The sequence below is a fragment of the Lycium ferocissimum genome, chromosome 4 (genome assembly GCF_029784015.1).
Source record: "Lycium ferocissimum isolate CSIRO_LF1 chromosome 4, AGI_CSIRO_Lferr_CH_V1, whole genome shotgun sequence".
NCBI lineage: Eukaryota > Viridiplantae > Streptophyta > Magnoliopsida > Solanales > Solanaceae > Lycium > Lycium ferocissimum.
The window spans coordinates 24,653,729-24,673,899 of NC_081345.1; the positions used below are offsets into that span (position 1 = coordinate 24,653,729).

Below are 20,171 nucleotides of genomic sequence, written 5' to 3' on the forward strand. Positions count from 1 at the left end.
GTTATAATAGTACTTGGAGGTTTGGATTTAACACTCATCAAGTATATTTATCCTTGTATCATCGAGATTTACTCACATGTATTAACCCCAATACTATCACCCAGAAATCCAACAACAACACCACTCATTTTAAATTTACTAAATGACTGCAGGTTTTTACTCAGGGCAATGGATCACCCTCTCATACACCACATCTACTGAGAGAGGCCAATAAAGTGGCACATAAACTAGCTAGTTATGGGAGCTCCAATACATTGCAAGTCATGGATGGCATGAACTAGCTAGCTATTGGAGCTCCACGATCTGTATTTGTGCATTCACTCTTAAGACTTGATCTTTTAGGAATTGAATTGTTTAGGAGCCGTCTGTAATAATTCTTAGTTTCTCCGTTTTTTATTTTCAATGCAGGTTGGGGAATGTATTGATGGTTTGCTGATATAGACTTGAAAGAATACTAGCTAGCTTTTTAATTTGAGTTAGGCCCAGATACCGTATTTTTACGCTCGGTATGTTATTGTTGATTATGAGTTACTGCCCAAACTTGAGGTATTATTTTGGATTTTATCTAAAATTTTGGAAACTAAGCAAATTTTTTTCTTTTTTCTTTTTTAGCTCAAAGCTAATGTCTACTGATGTTAATAAAATTGAAGCAGAAAATGAATATACACCACCGTCCAAAATACTTCTTCATAGTCCACAAAACACCTATGCATTGCCTTTTCTCTAAAACCCTAAACCCCAAATTGTTTCTCCGTTCCTTAAACAATACTACTCCAAAATCTTCCTTCATTATCCGAAGCATGAGTAGTTGCGGGTCAAGAATGTTCCAGCTCAAAGTCGACCCGCTTACCGGAAACTCCGAATGGGTCGTCATTGAAGAACACGAAGCTACTTCTGGAGATGATGCTACAAAACAACTTCTTGCTAATACTTCCTACCTGGATATGCTAAATGATACTCGAAGGAATAAAGCTTATAGAGAAGCCATTGATAAGACCATAACCAAGCCTTGCCATGTTCTCGATATTGGGTGGGTATTCACTACATTTAATACCCCTCCGTCCACTTTTACTTGTCCACTATACTAAAAAAAAAATAGATGTGTACTTTTACTTGTCTAATTTAGGAAATTAAGATACTCTCTCCATCCATTTTTACTTGTAGTGTATTGACTTGGCACACCAGTTAAGGACTCATAAATATACTGACAATTTTACCATTGCTCCCTCCGTCTATTTTTACTTGTACTGTATTGACTTGGCACACCAGTTAAGGAGTCATAAATATAATGACAATTTTACTATTGCTCCCTCTGTCTATTTTTACTTGTACTGTATTGGCTTGGCACACCAGTCAAGGAGCCATAAATATAATGACAATTTTGCTATTACTCCCTCCGTCCATTTTTACTTGTCCTTACTTGTCTAGTTTAAAGAAAAACCAAGAGATAATTTATCATTTCATACCTATTTTTTGCCCTTATTATTAATTATTGGGTTGACAACTGGCAAGTTCAAGGAATTCTTAGTGGCTACCCAGCTTTTGAAGTATGTTTTATTGATTTAAATCAATAGGTCACTTAGCAATAATTAGGTAGGGGTGATATAGTAAAATTGCCATTCTATTTTTTGGTTTCTTAATAGGCGTGTCAAGTTAATACATGACAAGTAAAAATGGACAGAGGGAGTACTAAGTCATCTAATGGTTAAAATCAATCAAACATACTTTAAAAGTTGTGCATCTACTAAGAATTTCTTGAATTTTTTAATCCAATAATTAATACTAATAAGGATAAAATAGGTATGAAATGGTAAATTATCTCTTGGTTTTCAATCTGGACAAGTAAAAATGGACAGCTATTTTTATTGTACAGGACAAGTAAAAATGGACTGAGGGAGTATAATTTACCATTTTATACCTGTTTATCCTTATTATTAAGTACTCATAGTAGATATTAGCAATTCATTGTCCAATGAGTGAGATTGACTTATAATAATTAGGGGTGATACGGTAAAACTTATCATTTTATTTATTGTTTCTTAAGGGGCGTGCCAAGTCAAACATGGAAGGAGGAAGTATTTTCGTTGACGAAATCATTTTCGGAAGTTAAATTACTGTGTTGTTGAAGATGTTATCTCTAAGATAAATAGGAAAAATGAGACTATCCCGACTGTTACTTCATATGATTTGCTTCCTTGTTGCCAGCTTCTAATACATATATAACTAGAAAAGAGTCCCTAGAAATGCTATGAACATACTTTATCTTCCCCATTGTATCTTTACTATAAGCCAGCTACGTTTAAAATGATCCAGTAAATGATGATTCCCAAGGTTAAACATTTTTCAAGAAAAATACTTCATGCACACTGTAAGAACCCTTAATTTAGCTATGCACAAAAGTCCCTTTATTTATAAAAATGGGATCATCAGAAAATGAAGAATTAAACAGAGTTTTAAGCTCTTTATCGTTTCAGCTTCTTCAGAATTAGAAATAAGCAACAAAACTGAAAGGGAAACACCAAATAATTGGCTTAAGATGATAATAGATGAAAGAAAATATATGCCATAGTAATATGTAAAGTAAGAGCAGCTGATTGAATTAAGGAAAAAGGTGACAAAAGCTTGGTCTATATAAATTATGACTTACTGTTGATAAAATTTTTGACAAAATTAAGTAGATCTTAAGACTTGTCACGAATGGATCATGGATGTATGGTGTTTACTCGGGAGTCAACATATTTATATATTAGATTCTGGTCCATAATACAAATTGCAGAGCGGGAACTGGTTTACTATCTATGATGGCAGCCCGAGCAATGGGTTCTGGAGATTCAGTGGAGAATTCGAGCTCTAAGGGGATGGTTACCGCGTGTGAGTCATATCTTCCTATGGTAAAATTGATGCGGAAGGTTTTGCATGCTAATGGCATGCAGAGAAAAATCTGCATCATTAACAAGAGGTCAGATGAACTAGAAGTTGGTGCGGACATGCCTTCACGGGCAGACGTGCTTGTGAGTACACTAGCCTTTTCTTATTTACTTTTTAATATTTAATAATAAAATAAATTTGAATTGTTGAAAGTTGTAATAGTTATATAGAATATTTCCATTCTGTTTCCATATCTCTGTGGAAACACATAAGAACTCTTGAATTAAAAAGAGATGTAGTTCCAGTTCCTTCGTAATCGGTAGTCAATCCTATTTCTGATTGGGGCAGTTGACAATTGAGTCCGATTTTGATCATTATTTTCATGTCCGTAATAGTGCATGAGAGAACCTAAAATAGAACCAGAGAGTAAAACCATTGAGTTTAGCTGGTGGTTTGAATGGTTAAAATGCAACAACATTTTCCGAAGTTAATTTTTTGTGTCCTCATGTGAATGTATTTTGTTTTTACTTGTGTATTGGTTTCTAACTTTGGACGAGTTTGAGGCTTCATGGACAACTTTTAATTTCTTTTTGTTGCTCCCCTATCTTTAGAGGGTGAGAGTGTAGTTAGGATATAGAAGAACCTTAGCATAAGTTCAACTTTTAAAAATTGACCTCTCTTGCCATATATTAAGCTACACCCATTGTCGGGGGAACTAAAATCTTGTCTTCCTTCTTAGCCTAAATGGGGTCTGGTGCCTGTTTTCTTTCAACAAAGACTTTCTCTTCACTACTATTACTTGATAAGTGAGGCTAATATTTTTTATGCTTCGAAAATTACACAGGATCTACTTTAACAAAAATTCTAACTTCCAGAAAATAGCATTTCCTCAGACCTAAGGGCTTACTTCTTAAATTGTTAAATAAATTCAAGTCTACCTATAGACTCACTATTAAATTGGACACTAACGATGAGACAAGGAAATACTTTATTTGACATAAACAGTTCGAAATATCATGGAGATCATTTTTGTTTGGGTAAACCGTTTGGCGGTTTTGCTTACTTTCAATCAAAATACAACCAAGTAATTTAGTTTGAGTTTCTCTTCAACAGCATGGTTTATGTTCAGATATAATACGTTTGTTTTGAGTGTTTTTCATGTGGGTTCATGGTTTTCCTCCTTTCCTGAACATGTTTTTTAAGGGAGATTCATGCTGCACATCCGATGTGTTTTATTAATATTAAAAAGATTGAATGGTTGATTGTTAACCAAGGGTGCGACATCGTTGCATAAGTGCTTGATAATCGTTTACTGTTCAATTCAGGTTAGTGAAATACTCGACTCTGAGCTTTTGGGAGAAGGCTTAATTCCAACTCTGCAGCATGCTCATGACAAGCTACTGACAGACAATCCAAAAACAGTGCCTTACCGAGCAACGATATATGGTCAGGTGTTTGACGAAGGTTATTATATTTAAGTATTCTTTGCTGATTGTAAACTTAATTTACTTCTTTTAGTTGCTTTGATTTACTCGTTCTTAGGACTAGCTCTGCATTACATGGTTATGACATAGACCCAACAAAGGGGCTCCTGGTCAACGGGGAGTCGGAAGAACAATGCCTTACTAGATGAGCAGTCTATGCGCTGAAAATAATGAGTAATTTCATAAACCACCAGCTTAAAGCAAGAGAAAACTTCAAAGTATCCGAAGAGTAACTGAAAAAGAAAATAGTCATCTATAATAACATTGTTGCATTATCCTGATAAAATATCAAAAAAAAAAAAAAAAATGACATTGTACAATTGTGAAATGCAGTAAAAAGACAATGGAACATCAGATAATCTGCCAAGAATCCTAACTGTATTGCCTATTAATTTCTAATGTCAGATGTGGATTATTTCGCTTTAAAATCAGAAACTTTTACATTGTGCAATTCTTGTTACCTCAAGTTAGAGATGTGAATAATAGGATACCATATAGATGAATAGAAAGAAAAAGAAGAGCTCGTACTATGCAATACTGTCACTATAAAAGAAAATTCTGGTTTACATTATCAGAAAAATAATAATTTGTGTACCAGTTGTTCTACCGATTGGGTTGGGTCAGGGCCATCTGGTTGCTGGGTGTTCAGCTTCTACCTCTGATTTTCCATAGCTGGCTGGTTATTCGTCCTCACTCAAAAACCATTAGTTCTGTTTTGGGTGGGTCATGAAAACAAAAGTTTGAGTAATCCGTTAGCCCGCTGTCATTTAGGTAACTTGTATATCCTGATTGTCAGGCTGGGTTCACTATTTTTGCATCAACTTAAATTCAGGTGCAGTTGCAAGTGCTTCTCGGTAAATTTTGGATATACTCATCATGAATACATTTCTTTAAATCGCACTTCAGATCTATAAACTAATCAGATATTCCCTTTAATCTTTATATTTACTAAACTTAGCTAGTGAGTAATAACTTGTCTGCCATAATATTACTTGGTTGTGATGGACTAAAATTAGTAGTATGTGTTCCAACCCCTGTGGTCTTGTGGTTGGAAATCATTTTTTTTTTTTTTTTGATCAAGTAAATGTATTTCATTTCACAAACAAGGCCACAAACCGCCATATACAGAAAGCTTGCGCTAAGCCAGTGCGATAAAACCTAACTACAGATCGTGCAGATCCCGAATTATATCTAAAATTGCATCCGCATCCTGTACAATAACCAGGTTGCACCAAAAAGCTACCAAAATAAGACATCTTTGTTTAAGACTGTAAATTTTTCCTATGGCCTTCGAAAATTCTGTCATTTCTTTCAAGCCAAACTGTCCACCATATAGCTTGAGTGATGGTATTCCAAATCATTTGTGATTTCTGCCAGTGCGTAAATCAGTTTTTTTCCCCAATTCATCTTTCAGCTGGTAGAAAGCACAGATTTGTGGAAGCTGCACGATTTGTTTAACAATGAAAAAGGAGTACTAGATGAAATTCATCTTGTTCCAGAGGAAATGGATGCAGCTTTATGTGTCAAACGCCAACAATTTCCCATGCATTGTGATGCATTGAAAGAAGACATCAAATTGGTAAAGTACTTCTGAATAAAAGATGTGTCAATATTGACAACTTCTGAAATACCCCTCACTTCAATTTCTACAGCTATCAGAACCCTTCAAAGTATTTGACTTTGACTTTTGGAGAAGGCCAGATAGTCATCGCGAAACTGAACTGAGTGTAAAAGCTACTGATACCGGCACTGTTCATGCTATAATCTCATGGTATTTATTTTGTTGCTGAACTGATTGTGTTCTCTCACATTCTTATGTGAAACATTGATATCACTTAGTTTCTTTTTAGGTGGTTGCTCCAGCTTGATGAAAAAGGCACTGTCTTCTACTGCACTGCACCAAAATGGATAAGTCGTCCATCTAACGTGGAAGGACTAAACGCATCCAATAGCTGTGAGAGAAGTATCTATGTTTTTCCTTCTTTTTACCAGAGGGAAATATTTTTGTAGTTTGTAGAGGCAATTTGGATAGAACTGGATGCTAAACAACATTCATGTTAAGTGTGCTGCCTGTGGTGACAAACAGTTGGAGAAGGGGATTCATTATGAAACTTTATAGCGATCCTTCCTAATACTTTTAGTTGCCCAACGTCAAAAGAAAAAAGTCGAGGGGAAATAGTCTTTTAACATTGTTGTATAGAGTTCCCTACTCCACTTCCTGGTTAATGTTTTACTTTAAAAAGCTGTTTGTGTAACCAAGGAGTATTCTTTCACATTATTATATTTGCCGTTGGTATCTTTCACATGTCTATAAATGGAAAGTTAAGTAACAGGCTTTCTAATATCACAGTCAAACATAATTCCTTATTTGTGTTTTTGTCTGTATGCACTATAGGTTGTGACAACTGGTGTGACCATTGGAAACAGTGTGTTTGGTTCATCCCAAAGAAAGGCTTGTCTTTATTAAAGGATGAAGAAGTTAATTTGCTTGCTGCTCACACGGATACTAGCATCTCATATGAAATGAAGACTTTGCCCCAGAACCTGAAACAAAGTGAGCTCAGTACTCAGAAGTACCAAATCACTTTGTCGCCAGAAAAAATTGCATTATACGGTGATGTCAGTTGGAGATGCTCAATGCTAAAAGCTATTAAAAATGCAGTAAGTTTTCACATCTATTCCTTGGAACCACCTATACCAAAGGAATGTTTGTACATGTGCATTCATTAAGTGTGGTGTTCTTTAGAATTGGGCACTATGAACCTTAACTCCGACACTAACAATGAAACCTGTTCGGATGTTTGCAATTGATGCTGGTTATCATATCCTTGTTTGCTTTTGATGGACCGAAGCCATGTGCTTTCAGATTTTCCCTGCTTACTGATATGAATCGAAGCCAATGAAAACCTGCTCATAATTACAATCATGCATGTTATTATCTCTTAGAAATGGAACCGACTGCTTGTTTTGCTGTAGGGATCTAGTAGCTCAGTTGGTTGGCTACCTGAGCTTTCACCTTGTTGCTGAGTGTTCGAATCCCCACGTTGTAATCCCCTTCCCCTACCCCCTATCTAATAAAAGAACTTTAAAAAAAAACTGCTTGTTTTGCTATATTTAGTGATTTTATGTACAAATACTCAGTTGGAGTTAATTGTGCTTCTTTGCTCCTTACAGATGAAGCAGAAAATGCCCTCCTTGTGCATTGTTGTGGATGATAGCATATTTTTGGCTGTTGCTCTGGCCCATCTCGCAAAAGGGTCTCATGTGCTTTCACTGTTTCCAGGATTTCAAGAGAAAGGTGCGCAGTATTTGCAAGCTGTTGCAGCTTCAAATGGTTATTCGAAGGATCACATAGAAGTCCAAAAGATGAGTGAACTGTTGACCTCTCAAAATAGTAAGAAAAAGGTAGAAAATCCAAATGTACCACTTGTTCTCTTGAACCTCGACCTAGATCGCTTCTCGTTGTCTCTTCAAAGTTCAAACATATTTTGCCATGATATGTGACTTTGATGCTATACCATTTTCTTGCAAATGCTGATGATTTGTTGTTTCTCTGTAGATTGACTTGTTAGTTGGAGAACCTTTCTATTATGGAAACAGCAGTGTGCTTCCATGGCAAAATCTGCGATTTTGGTAAATATGATGTAATTTGATCCTCTGACTTTAGTATACTGAGTTGATATGTCTGAGTTGATTCTGTTCTGAGCTTGTATGGATAGATTATTCAGTATTGAATGTTGAATGCTTTAAACTTTTTGTCTGACAACAATCTTAGAATGCGGTCTCTTCAGGTCAATGATTGTGATGTTTTTCTTGCGTTTGCTTTTGTTAGTGATTTTCCAAGCTCTACTGTTTTGATAATCTCATCACTGCTGATCAGCAGTTATGTCTTATGTGAATACAGCTTAAGAGGACTGATATCATCAACACTAAGGATTTTTTATTCCAAGTTTTGTTTGTATATGTAATGAAAGTCTTAGCTAGTGCCTCAGCGAGCTCCAAATACCACCTGAATCTAATCAGAACGCGTAGGCACAACATGTCCTGCAAGCCACATGGGAATCACAATAGCACTAAAGCACCACCGAACCATATAGCTGTTTCTACTAGATGAGCATTAGTTTGTTTCTTGGAAGCTGTTGTGAGATAAACTCTGTACTTTTTACTTGATTTAAGCTGACAAGGGAGTGAAAGCTTAGTGTTAAAGAACCTTTACTTCCAACCATAAGGTTGGGGATACGAATCACCGAAAGAGTAAAGTGGGAAAAGGCCACTGTGGGCCTCTTGGTTACGGGTTTAGGGGAGTTGGTGAACTTAACCATATCAAGGAAATATGAAATATCAAGTCATACTGAGCTCTGCATTTATAGACCGGTTACCATTTGACCTCAAACAATCTCCAGATTTGGAGATACTGAAACTAGAAACAACCACTACTACATGCAACGGTGTGACCTGTTAACCGTTGCCATTTTCACTGGAGTAGCTACTTTTAGTCTTTTTTTTTTTTTTTTTTTTTTTTTTTTTTAACTTTTTCTTCTCTTGCTTTAATTCTTTTTCCAGTTGCTTCAATTCTATCTGCTGCTATTCTGGCTTGTTCTTCTTCTTTTTGTGGGGGTGGAGGTTATTAAAATACATGCGAGAAGTGTGAAACACTTTTCACGGGAATTTACTTATAACTATCTATTCTGATCTTGATGTCATTTGTAGGAAGGAAAGAAGCTTGTTGGATCCAATCCTATCAGAAGGCGCAGTAATTATGCCTCGCAAAGGATTGCTAAAGGCTTGTGCGATGTCTCTTCCTGTAAGCTCATAAATGCATTCTGTTCAATGCTTTAACCATGTAAAGACTTAAAATCATGTGATGGACATGTTAAACTGTTCTTGCAGGACCTTTGGAGAAGTCATCGATGCCTGCAAGATATTGAAGGTTTTGATCATTCAGTTGTCAATTCCACGTTAGGGGCATGTGGAGGTTTACCTCCTGGACAAGAGAATCCTACTCTGCCTTTTTCAGTCTGGCAATGTGGTGAGAGCAAGGTAGTTTACATCATTTCTGAGGCTGAACAATGCAACAAAGTTTAAATCTGTTGTTGATACAACTGAGATTGAAAATTGCAGAAAATGAGCGACATAGTTACCATCATGGAATTCAATTTCTTGAAACCGATAAGCCTATGTTCTGGAAAAGCTAAGGTACCAGGTCTTACATGGAAACTATCAAGATTCTGTTAACATTAAAGGCAGTTTGCCAACATTAGCTCACAAAACTAAGGGTTTTGCAGGTAGAATTTACTGCACGTGGAAAATGTCATGGATTTGTTCTTTGGATTGACTGGGTGATGGATACGGAAGAGTCCATTGTCTTGTCTGCAGGACCAGGTGTGTCTTTGAGAAGTCGCAGTCAAGACGATAATTGCTGACACATATTTTGTTTGGGCTGTCAAATGCTTGCTTCTTGTTTTCTTTTCAGAAAATTTTGCACTATCCCTTTATCCTTGACGTGAAGTTGCATTAACTTAATGATCTTCTGTCTGGTTCAGAACAAAGATACTGGAAGCAAGGCGTAAAGCTTCTGAAGGAGCCCGTGGCTGTCACAACTGATTGTCACTCAGCAGACATTAAAACATCTTTTGATCCATCAACTGGTGACCTCATTGTAGATTATGCTTTCTTATAACCAAGAGCGCATCAGTTGCCTTTCCCAATTTGACCTGATGTGAGTAATTTTCCGAATGTCATCCAGTCCAGAGCTTTGTAATTTTCCTCACTGTGTGGCATAAATACTTTTGCAATGAAGGTCTAGCCCTAATTCTAAGGCCACAGCTTCAAGGATGTTAGGGTTCTAGTGGTTTTCACTGTCGGCAGTACTTGCTTTGTTATATTGCAGAGTCTGCAACTCCTTGATTGCGAGTTACATTGTGATTTCATCCTTTTGCCACCAAGAAAGAAAGTTGTATCCAAATGTGGTCTTGCGTGCAGAAGTTCGTCTCTAGGTTTGTAATTTTGGTTGGATTGATCTAGCTTTCTAAAATTCATTGATTGACAATTTGATGTTCCTAAGCTTTTTACACATGTGGCCACTTTACAAGTCATCTTCATTACACTACTTGTAGTATGGTGAAAGAATTGCTGCACGCGGAGCTGCCAATATATGGGTGCCACCAGAAGCCAGAAGGTAAACATGAAGTAGTAGCCACTTCATATCGATAATTTACCGATACTCTTGAAGAGAGAGGTTTCTTTAAATTTCATGCTTCAGATATCCTAAATTTCAGGCATAATTACTCGCTCAAATCTATGTGGTTTGAGTATTACATGTCACTAGCCTATTTCATTGCAGAATACTCATCGAACGTGCATTAACATATCCATTTAAAGAAGGCGACAGCCTGATTTTAAACTTGGTGGTTTATTAACTCATAATCAAGTGAAAGAAACGTGAGTTTTAGGGAGGAAGATGAAGGCTCAACTTTCATGTTTCCATTTTCGTGCCAATGAAATGGTTAAGACTGTTGTCTACTTGATCGAGATGTAATCCATAAGGGGCCTACAGAACATAAACTGCAGGTTGAAGCACCAAATCAACCTAGAATTATTGATAAGAAGACATAGTGAATAAATAATTGTTAACGCTGTATTGCCGTCATTAGCGTCTCCCACACAGGACAAAATTCCCTAGGATATTTTAAAACTAGGCCCCAATATTTGTCCTAATCCAAGTCCTCGGCACATGACGTGAAATTTTTACTCAATAATTTCTGGGTATGGATTGAATCTTTTTTCCACTGTCAAAGCAGTTAGATGAGATATTTGTGGACTACAATTACCACTTATATTTCTAGTGGTACTGGATAATAACAGTTTAGTCAGATTGCCAACCTTTTTTTTTTTTTGCACGTCACTTCAATTTTCCTTCTTTTTTCTTCACCTTTTGGAGCATATGCTGCATATCATCATCACTAAGTTTCATTTTTCCTTTGGAAGTACGTATTCCTAAAAGATCGATTTTATAGCACGCTATAAAGAGCTAATATATAAACAAATTTATACGTAAACGTTAGAAACTGCAGACGTAGTCTAAAGTGGCTGTTGTTATCAAGTATTTATGTTTCTTAACATTTTAAATACGATATACAATTTCTATAATTTCATTCCTAGTGAGGTTTTTTCAAGACCATTCATAAGCGTACTAGAGGGTGTTTAACTGAATAGGTTTATAAAGTGGGCAAACTAACTTATAAATTTATCCTTTTAGCTTATTTATGTGTTAGGTAAAAATCATAAGATTCATAAGCACATTACTCAATAATCAAAACCAACAAGTCATAAGTTGGTTATCCCAAACTTGTGGCTTTTCAGTTTATAAACACTTTTGGTTCATCTTAGGTTTTATTATTTTATCTCTAATATATTTTGTTATTTTTGAAATAACCTTCCCAGAAGCAAACTTCTTAATTCTATCGACATTCTGTTTTCATCCTTCATACTTCTAAAAATTATTTTTTGGTAATTAAAAATTAGTAGTATTTTATCGAACACATTAACTACTCATCGCTTTTATTTAAGAAAGTAATTGTTTACTTATAAAATCAAATACAACACTTATATTTTTTGTAATATTTAATGTATATAAGTTATTTTTAATCAGTTAAGCCAAAGGGATTCTACGAGGAAAGACAAAAAGTTGGCTTGATGTTGCCTTCCCATCCACTAAATGTACACCGTGCGATATTGACTTATAAAATACTTGGTCTCCACCTACATTGGCAGTCTTGTTATAAAAGTGTATGAAATTTTTTATCATGTATGAGGTATGCCTCGTAATACTTGGGTGAGGGACTTATCGTCTGACAAGTGAACCGTGGGCCCTAGAATATCCAAACAATTTCATCCACCAATTAGAGAGATATTGTCAGGTGGGACCACCAACCAGGCCCTTTGTCAAAAAATAACACAGTCTTATGCAACTTGACAAAAGTTGTATGAGAAATGCATTATAATATTTCGTGCTATATTCTCTTCTCTTGATTAAAAAACTATTTTTCATCTTCAAAGCCACTCCATAAATCTTTCTTCAATTCTTCACACTTAACAATATTATCCATTAGACATAACTAACAGTTGATGGGTTTACATTTATTGATTGTTTTAAAGTTGAATTTGATTGCGTCTTCTAGGAGTTTAAATACTCCTTTAATTGTAAGCTTGTTATGCCCTTATCTGATAAGGTTAGCAGCTTGTAGTTTCAAACCTCTTCACCAAATTTACTCTAATTTGATCCACTCTGTGAGACTTTTTTTCTTCCAAATGAGCCAAATTACACTTAATTCTCAACCCCCTGCTCGTCGGAGCACTACGCGATGGGAAAGAGCGGTTCGGCTTGTGTACGAGAGATCGACACGTGTAAGGCACTCACAGTTCTGGGAGACAGATGAAGAAAGCTTGCGTGCTCTTTCCATGATTACTCTTTGAATTACTCGTAGGATTCTTCCTTTGTCTTTAATTGTTTCCATGTAGTAGGAGTTGGTATTACTTAAGTAATTATCACCATGATTATATATACTCTTTCTCAAACTATTTCTTTTCTTTACCATTCTTCTTCAATTCATGTTCCATTATTTCTGCTTCAAAACACTTGGGACACGGGCCCTAGTAGTTCGGATGTGAAGAAACAGATCCAAAATTTAAATTTGATGAATTCAGGTTCTTGTTGTTGAACTCATATATTTTTAAAATTATGAGTTTGGAATCTAGTTTTTATTTCGTTGATTACATATACATCTTCCACTGGGTGTAGGGATTTAGTAGCTCAGTTGGTTGGCTACCTGAACTTTCACCTTGTTGGTGAGGGTTCGAATCCCCACGTTGTAATCACCTTCCCCTACCTCCTATGTAATAAGTTTTTTTTTTAAAAAAAAAAAAAAATCTTCCACTGGGTTGTGGTACATTTCCCGGCTTCAACCGGGCAATTTGCACTTCTGATTGGTTCGAGTTACAACTATAGGAATTTGCTTTTTTCAAGTCATTCCAATAGTGGCACAGATTTGGTCATTCAAAGGATTATAAATAAAATTTATAATCCTAGAAATAAATCAGAGTACTTGTTGGCTTGTTGCAGACTTGCAGTAGATAAATGTGACCTAATAATACGCATTTTTTTATACTAACAGCATGTGTATAACTTAAACTCTTCTTTTTTAGTCATGTTCCATTTGTGCTTCAAAACTCAAGTCTTAGTAGTTGCGCTGTTTAGAGACAGATTCAAAAGTTACATATGATATAGGTTCAGGTATTTGTCTTTGAATTCATTGTAACTTTTAAGTTATGAAATCAAAATTAATTATTTTTTAAAATTTCAGTGACTTTTTTACCTACTCTTTCGGACTTTGCTTGACGATTTGTATTTCTGATTGGTTCTGAGTTACAGCCATTGGTAATTTGCGTTGTTCAATCATTTGAATAGTTGCACGGATCAACAAGTTGGTAGGTTCTTTTTGAGGGAAGTGTGAGTCTTTTTTCATAAAGTTGCTAAGCAGATTAGCTTAAAATATGGAGATTTCTTGTGTTAGTTTCTATGCATCTTTTAACTAATTTATTGACTTTTCTTTTAGTGCAATCGCCTAACTTCCAAAAATTCAAACAGTTTCATTGAGGAGTAATCCACATAATAAGTAAAAGCCAGCAAATAGTTAGGGCCTAGGAGTTGTGACAGTGTTGGATGAAGAGTACTTCAATATGGCCGCGGTTTAAAGCTGATAGCAAAATAGAGCTGCAGATTTTATGGCAAAAGAAGGGGCACGTCTAAAGCTTTTTGAAAGAATCAAATTTTGGTAATTCCTTCAGTGTTTTCTGCCGAAGTTGTTTGGACAGACATTTTAGGAATTACATTTCAAAGTAATACTTCGGCTTGTAATGTTATTAGAAACGACAACAACAGCCTTGGGCTGAATGGGACTTGTGCCCCAGATTGATTTGTTGTATTATGCTAAGTATTATATATAATATCTTGAATTACGCAAAAAAAAAAAAATGATAATTAAGCTAATAAAAGTGTTATTTTTTCAACAATTTAAACGTGACAATTTATATTTTTTTAACATTTGCTGCATTTTTAACTACATAGTTATGTGACACTTAGAAGAGGTAAACTTAGCTCATAAAAACATGACTCGTCCAATTCACTCAGATTTGTGACCCGCATATTTATTTGCTTAGACCATTCTAGCCCTCCTAAAAATTGGGTTGCTACGTAACCTAAATTGGTATGTAGGCCAAATTGAGCACCCCTGAAAACTTTGTCAAAATATTTTTAATTTTTTTTTTGTTTGATATGCTATATATAGCCATAATAAAGAAAAGAAATAGTTTATTAGGTACTTAAAAATTATAAAAGAACAAACAAAGAAATCGAAACTTAGTAAGAATTGGACGGGTTGGACTATGACCCACTTTTTAGTTCAATTTAGCTCAATTCATTTCAGCTTAAGTAACTTTTGGAAACATCATTTATTCATTCACCCATTTAATCCGCTCAAATCCGATCACTTAATTCATGCGACACCCTTGTTGCCATGAGTAGAAGGAACCTACGGAAGTAGCCTTACTTTAGAGGGCAGAAATTTTTGTTGTTATAAGTTATTACGATTACTCATTCGGCATTAAAGTTTTGATAAGACTAATAATCAGAAAACAAATTTTGCAAAAGCAAATAGACATTTTATTGAAGAAAACAGAAAACTACAAGTGAAATTAATTAGTTCGATGTAACATGACATGTTACGTAGCAAGTTGGAAAGCTTGAATTAATTTGTGGAACCACACGACAGGGATCTAGAGAGAACATCTGGGGAAGGTATAAATGGAGCATACACTTGTGGTCAAATTAAACTTGAACTTCTCGTATAAATTTTTGTTCCAGATTTAATTTTATCTTGTGAGGAAACTAAATCCTCTTTGTTTTTCATCCATTTAATAGATAGGTTTCTTTTTCCTCTTGTCCAAGATTATTATAACAGTCAATAAGAATTCTATGCTTGCACTTCTTGCGGTAACAAAGTGTGATTCAAAAAACAAAGAATAAGCTGATGCTTTTATGATCGTGTCGATATATCATTCATGTGGACAATACTTGAAATTAATATATTACCATTCTACTTCAGTTCACATAGCAAGATCAGGGTCATTTTTTCTTTATATGAGATTTTCTTTGACTCATCAACTAATCTCCTGAAATAATTACTACCAATTATCACAACCATGTATGTCTTTTTGAGGTTTTAGAAAATCATCAAATCATATTTGGAGCTAGCATTATGTAATGTTACTCTTTCCAATTTCAAAATCTGATTTTATAGCCTATTAACAACCATTATCATCACAATTTTACTTAGCTTACTAACGATCAATGATCAAAAGACATTGACTGTTTATCAATAACTAGTTTCCTTTCATAGATTGCATTATTGTCGTCTTGTGATATACGTATTCTGCATGTTTGAGTATATTCGAATGATAAGAAATTTGATAACTCATAATTTATACACGAGCTTAATTAACGGCTTTGTAAAGATGAAATTCTTATAAAAGGTTGTTATTAGCCTACAGACATTGCACATTTAAGAATCAGTTCGAAGTAACAAGAAGCAGATTCAAAGCTTAAAGGTAAAATGCTCTCTTTCAAAAGTTAAGAACATAATCCACCTATTACCCAAGATATATAATTTGGACGTACTTCTAGGAAACACTAGAATTACTCGATCAGTATGGAAAAAGCATAAGTCTGCTCGCAGGGATGGATATTGTGTTTCGATATCAAATTCATCCGAGTCCAGTATCTTTTGACACAGAATATAGCTTTTTATGTGAAAACCATAGTTTTTCATTTAAAAGTACATTAAATTCGGCTTTCAAAAATTTAAAGGTCAAATCTATCATGTTAAAATTTAAAATTTACCTATCTGCTTGGGGTAACAATCAATTCGGTAAAATGAATAGAAAAATAGAAGTGTATAGTCTGGGAGCATCAGAGTCCTGAAAAGGTAAAGTGGCTCATGTTAATTACTGACTAGATATCAGAAGTTAAGGGATACTGTCGAATGCAAGTAATTGGTAAGGGCATATACACAAGGGAAGAGCAATTTGGGAATCTTTTGTTGTGGACAGACTTGAAAAGGAGGACCGAAAATTAAGGCCGTGGCAGAAAATGGGCTTTGGAAGCTACTGCAATAGTGCAGTGTCACTCGCAAGCAAAAGGTAATGGAGAGGATATATTTAGGAGAAAGGGACATAAATAGTCATTCAACCCAAACTATTGACAACCAGATAGCACAAAAAGTTTAAAAGATAGTTTTTTAGCTTTTTTAAAATAATTATATTTCGTATTCTTTTTTCAACTAATTCCAAAGAATGTATAGAAACTGTATCATTATTGTATATAATATGTATAACTATTGTATATGTACGTATAGAAACTGGATCATTATTATATAGAATATGTATCTCTACAGTATGTGTATAGAGAATATATAATTGTTGTATAATTTGTGTATACTGAATGTATAATTAATATGCACTTACTAATTATACACATATTATACAATTATTTTACACATAGTATACATGTTATGTGATATTTCTTGAAGACTCAATTTCCTCCACCACCGCTTCTTCTTTCTGCTTCATTTCTCTCGTTTGTGAATCTCTTTTCGTCGCATATTTGTTTTCTTATTGTGGCAAGTTTAGTCGCCACAAAATGTGTAGTTCTTGGAGTTGTGACGACTCTCTAGAGTCATCACAAGAAATCTTTAGCAACAACAGTACATGCAACGACCTTTTGCGGCGACTTTGTGATCTTTTGCATCAATTTTGATCGCTACAAAAATGTCTGATCTCTTGTAGTGATTGGACCGGGCGGGCTATTTCGCGCCTACAGTTTGGGCCGAAAGTCTATTTCGCTGCATTAACATGAAACTTGGGTCATTTTCTAATGGCCACACAATATCCTTTTCCCTATATTTAGTACTCCCTCCATCCCATATTACTTGGATACCTTACTAAAAATGTATATCTCAAATTACTTGTTCATTTACAAAACCAAGATAAAATTAATTAAATCTTTCTTATCTTACCCTTAGTATTAAATATTCTTGAAAATAGTCACTATTGATTAGAATGTATTTATTGGAGATAGATAGGGGTAAGATAGTAAAATATATTTTTTATTTATAATTTTTTAAGTGGCTTGCAAAAGAAAAAGTAGCCAGTTAATATGGGACGGAGGGAGTACATGAATCATGATATAACTGACTCAAATTGAAACAGCTCGAGCAGCCCAATGAAGTGGATGACGTGAGAATCCAGCCCAACGAGGCATAAGCAGCCCACTAGATCACCTCCCAGTGGTCAATTGCATGCACCCCATATGTCAAAGACCAAGATCACCAGCTTCTACAATTTGTCAAAACATGTTAGCAATAACCGGACAAGTTTTTTGTAGGACATAAGTTTATATTTTCGCATCATAATATTTTATTTTTTCCGTTTCAATTTATGTGATATAGTTTAACTAGGTACGAAGTTAAAGAAAGAAAGGAAGACTTTTGAAACTTGTGGTTTAAAACAAATCATAAAAATTTGTGTGATTGTAAATTATTTCATTAAGGTAAAATGAGAAGTTTTAAGTTAAATTATTTCTAAATATAAAAAAGTATCATTCCTTTTGGGGAAGACAAAAAAAGGAAGTTTATCACATAAATTGAGACAGAAAGAATATAAGTTATGGCCCGCATGACTTTTAACCTTAAAGAACGCACGTCCGCTGAGTATAAATTCGATTGCTAAAGGGCTAAAATTAATGATCCACATTTGAAGGGAAAAACATGCAATTTCTTCCTCTGTAACATCAGCTATCAACCCATAAAAATTTCACATGCACACTATCGACTTCTCTCGATTTGAACCCCATCCCCCAAGCCACTTGTCGACAAATATTTTACTAGTAATTTTTTCCTAATTTTGAAGTTTTATTTATAGCTTATCGCCACCAGTGAAAATTATTACTTATAATTTTAAAATAGCTAACTCAACAACAACAACAACAACAACATACTCAGTGTAATTTCATAAGCGGTGCGGAGAGGTTGTTTTCAGTAGACCCTAGCAAAACAGTTAACTCAACTATTACTACTAAAATTTGGAAAGGATCAGTTTAATTGGTGGGCAGGGAATAGAGATATTTTAATCCTTCATTAAGATTTGATCATCTCAAAGGCGAACACGGTGTAGCTTAATACCCTTGACTTGAAATGTTCCTATTTTGTTTTTCTCCGTCTAAGGGCCTTTCCCTTAGGATTGTTTGAAGCTTGAAAGGGTCGATTTCAGCTAAATTCATAAGTGAAACCGTGTGTCTCTAACATTATTACGATGAAAAGAACAATTAATCATTTACTAGATTAAGCATTTACTAGTTTTAACTGCACTACGATAACGATGGTCGTGCATATATGCTGTCACACTTGCGTCCACTTTATCAATGAGTAGGATAATAGGAACTAGGAAGAGTTTATTAGTTCAACGGTAGTGGTTACTATTTCAAGATTTAGTTTTAACGAGTATGTGACAATCTGAATTTTAGTTCTTGTGAAAGCTTTTAAAAATTAATTACAATTTAAATGTTATCCTGAACTGGAATAAAATATTCTGGAATAGTATTTCTTCTTTCTTTATTCGGCTTCTTCTAATTTGTTTATTAAACTAATATTTTGAATTCGAAACAATTTTTTTTTTCTTTTGTATTTACTATGTTCACATGCTATTTCAAAAATCAGAACTCAATGAAGGAAAAGGAAACAAAAGGTACCTAATTAATGTAACATGTTCAAGCAACCACTATCGCAATACTTAATTCAAACAAACCAACAATGGTAAAACGTAATGGCCATCAATTACATAATATCATGTGACAATTTTTCAGCCAAAAAAATAAATTCCAGTAATGAAATGGCTAAATCCGAAGATTAATATTAAACCCAAACAAAATAAAAAATAAAGGACTTTATTATATATGTACATGTATGTATTTTTTTATTTATTGGCATTCATACACATGAAAAGATCAAAGATCGATACTCTATAATTAATAGTTCGATGATTTGTTCATAGTTTTGAGAACTAAAAAAAACTCCCATTCGTCATATTTGTTGAGGTAAAGAAGATGCCTTCTGAGTTCTGATCATTATCCTCATGCAAGCAATAATCGAATATCCTCATTAAACCATGATGTTAATATATATTCCTACGTACCTTAATTTATTCAGAATAATTACTTAACATCTTCAAGAAACTAAGGAGAAATAAGCATAATCTGTCTGGTAACGTGCAGCTTGCGCTACACAAGCTGAAGCTTTAGTGATTCGATGACAGCTACGAATTCAGACACCTTATTTTGTTTAATTTCGCTTTTATTTGCCTTAAAATTTTAACAAAAATTACTAGTTGAGGACAAAACTAAAACTTTTATAGATTACTCAAATACTCTTTTCATTACCGGTATAAAATCTTTCATATGTGTTGTGTCAATGAGTAGATAATGATAAAAATAAACAAGTTGCTACATCCTATAAAATTCACCTGTAACCTAATTTTGTCACGCGTAAACTTGAATGGAGAGACTAATTAAGAGAGAGATTTTTTTTAACTCTCGTCTCTTGTAAAAGAATATACACATCTAACACAAAATCTTACGATTGACTTGACTCAATATTAAGATCTTTGTAAACCTCTTTAGCTGTTTTTATGATTCAGGTAAGACAACTTCAA

General features: G+C 34.5%; 1 protein-coding gene across 5 annotated transcripts; it reads left to right on the forward strand.

The window, feature by feature from the left end:
- Nucleotides 1–656: 656 nt before the first annotated feature.
- LOC132051907 (protein arginine N-methyltransferase 1.6) lies at nt 657–10,676 on the forward strand. Of its 5 annotated transcripts, none has more exons than XR_009413913.1 (15): nt 657–1,030; nt 2,777–3,011; nt 4,194–4,319; nt 5,767–5,931; nt 6,005–6,123; nt 6,203–6,306; nt 6,748–7,013; nt 7,527–7,757; nt 7,912–7,985; nt 9,063–9,156; nt 9,243–9,392; nt 9,474–9,548; nt 9,638–9,734; nt 9,896–10,348; nt 10,469–10,676. XR_009413913.1 is itself a non-coding variant. In XM_059443165.1 (15 exons), exons 1-14 carry the CDS (start codon nt 657–659, stop codon nt 10,030–10,032), a joined length of 2,247 nt encoding a protein of 748 aa, XP_059299148.1. In that variant the 3' UTR covers nt 10,033–10,071; nt 10,153–10,401. The 5 variants fall into 5 exon arrangements, 4 of the variants coding, with proteins under 4 accessions (XP_059299148.1, XP_059299149.1, XP_059299147.1 ...); XM_059443165.1 differs by lacking the exon at nt 10,469–10,676 and having other exon boundaries at nt 9,896–10,071; nt 10,153–10,401; XM_059443166.1 differs by lacking the exon at nt 10,469–10,676 and having other exon boundaries at nt 9,896–10,071; nt 10,243–10,401.
- The last annotated feature ends 9,495 nt before the right edge of the window (nt 10,677–20,171 follow it).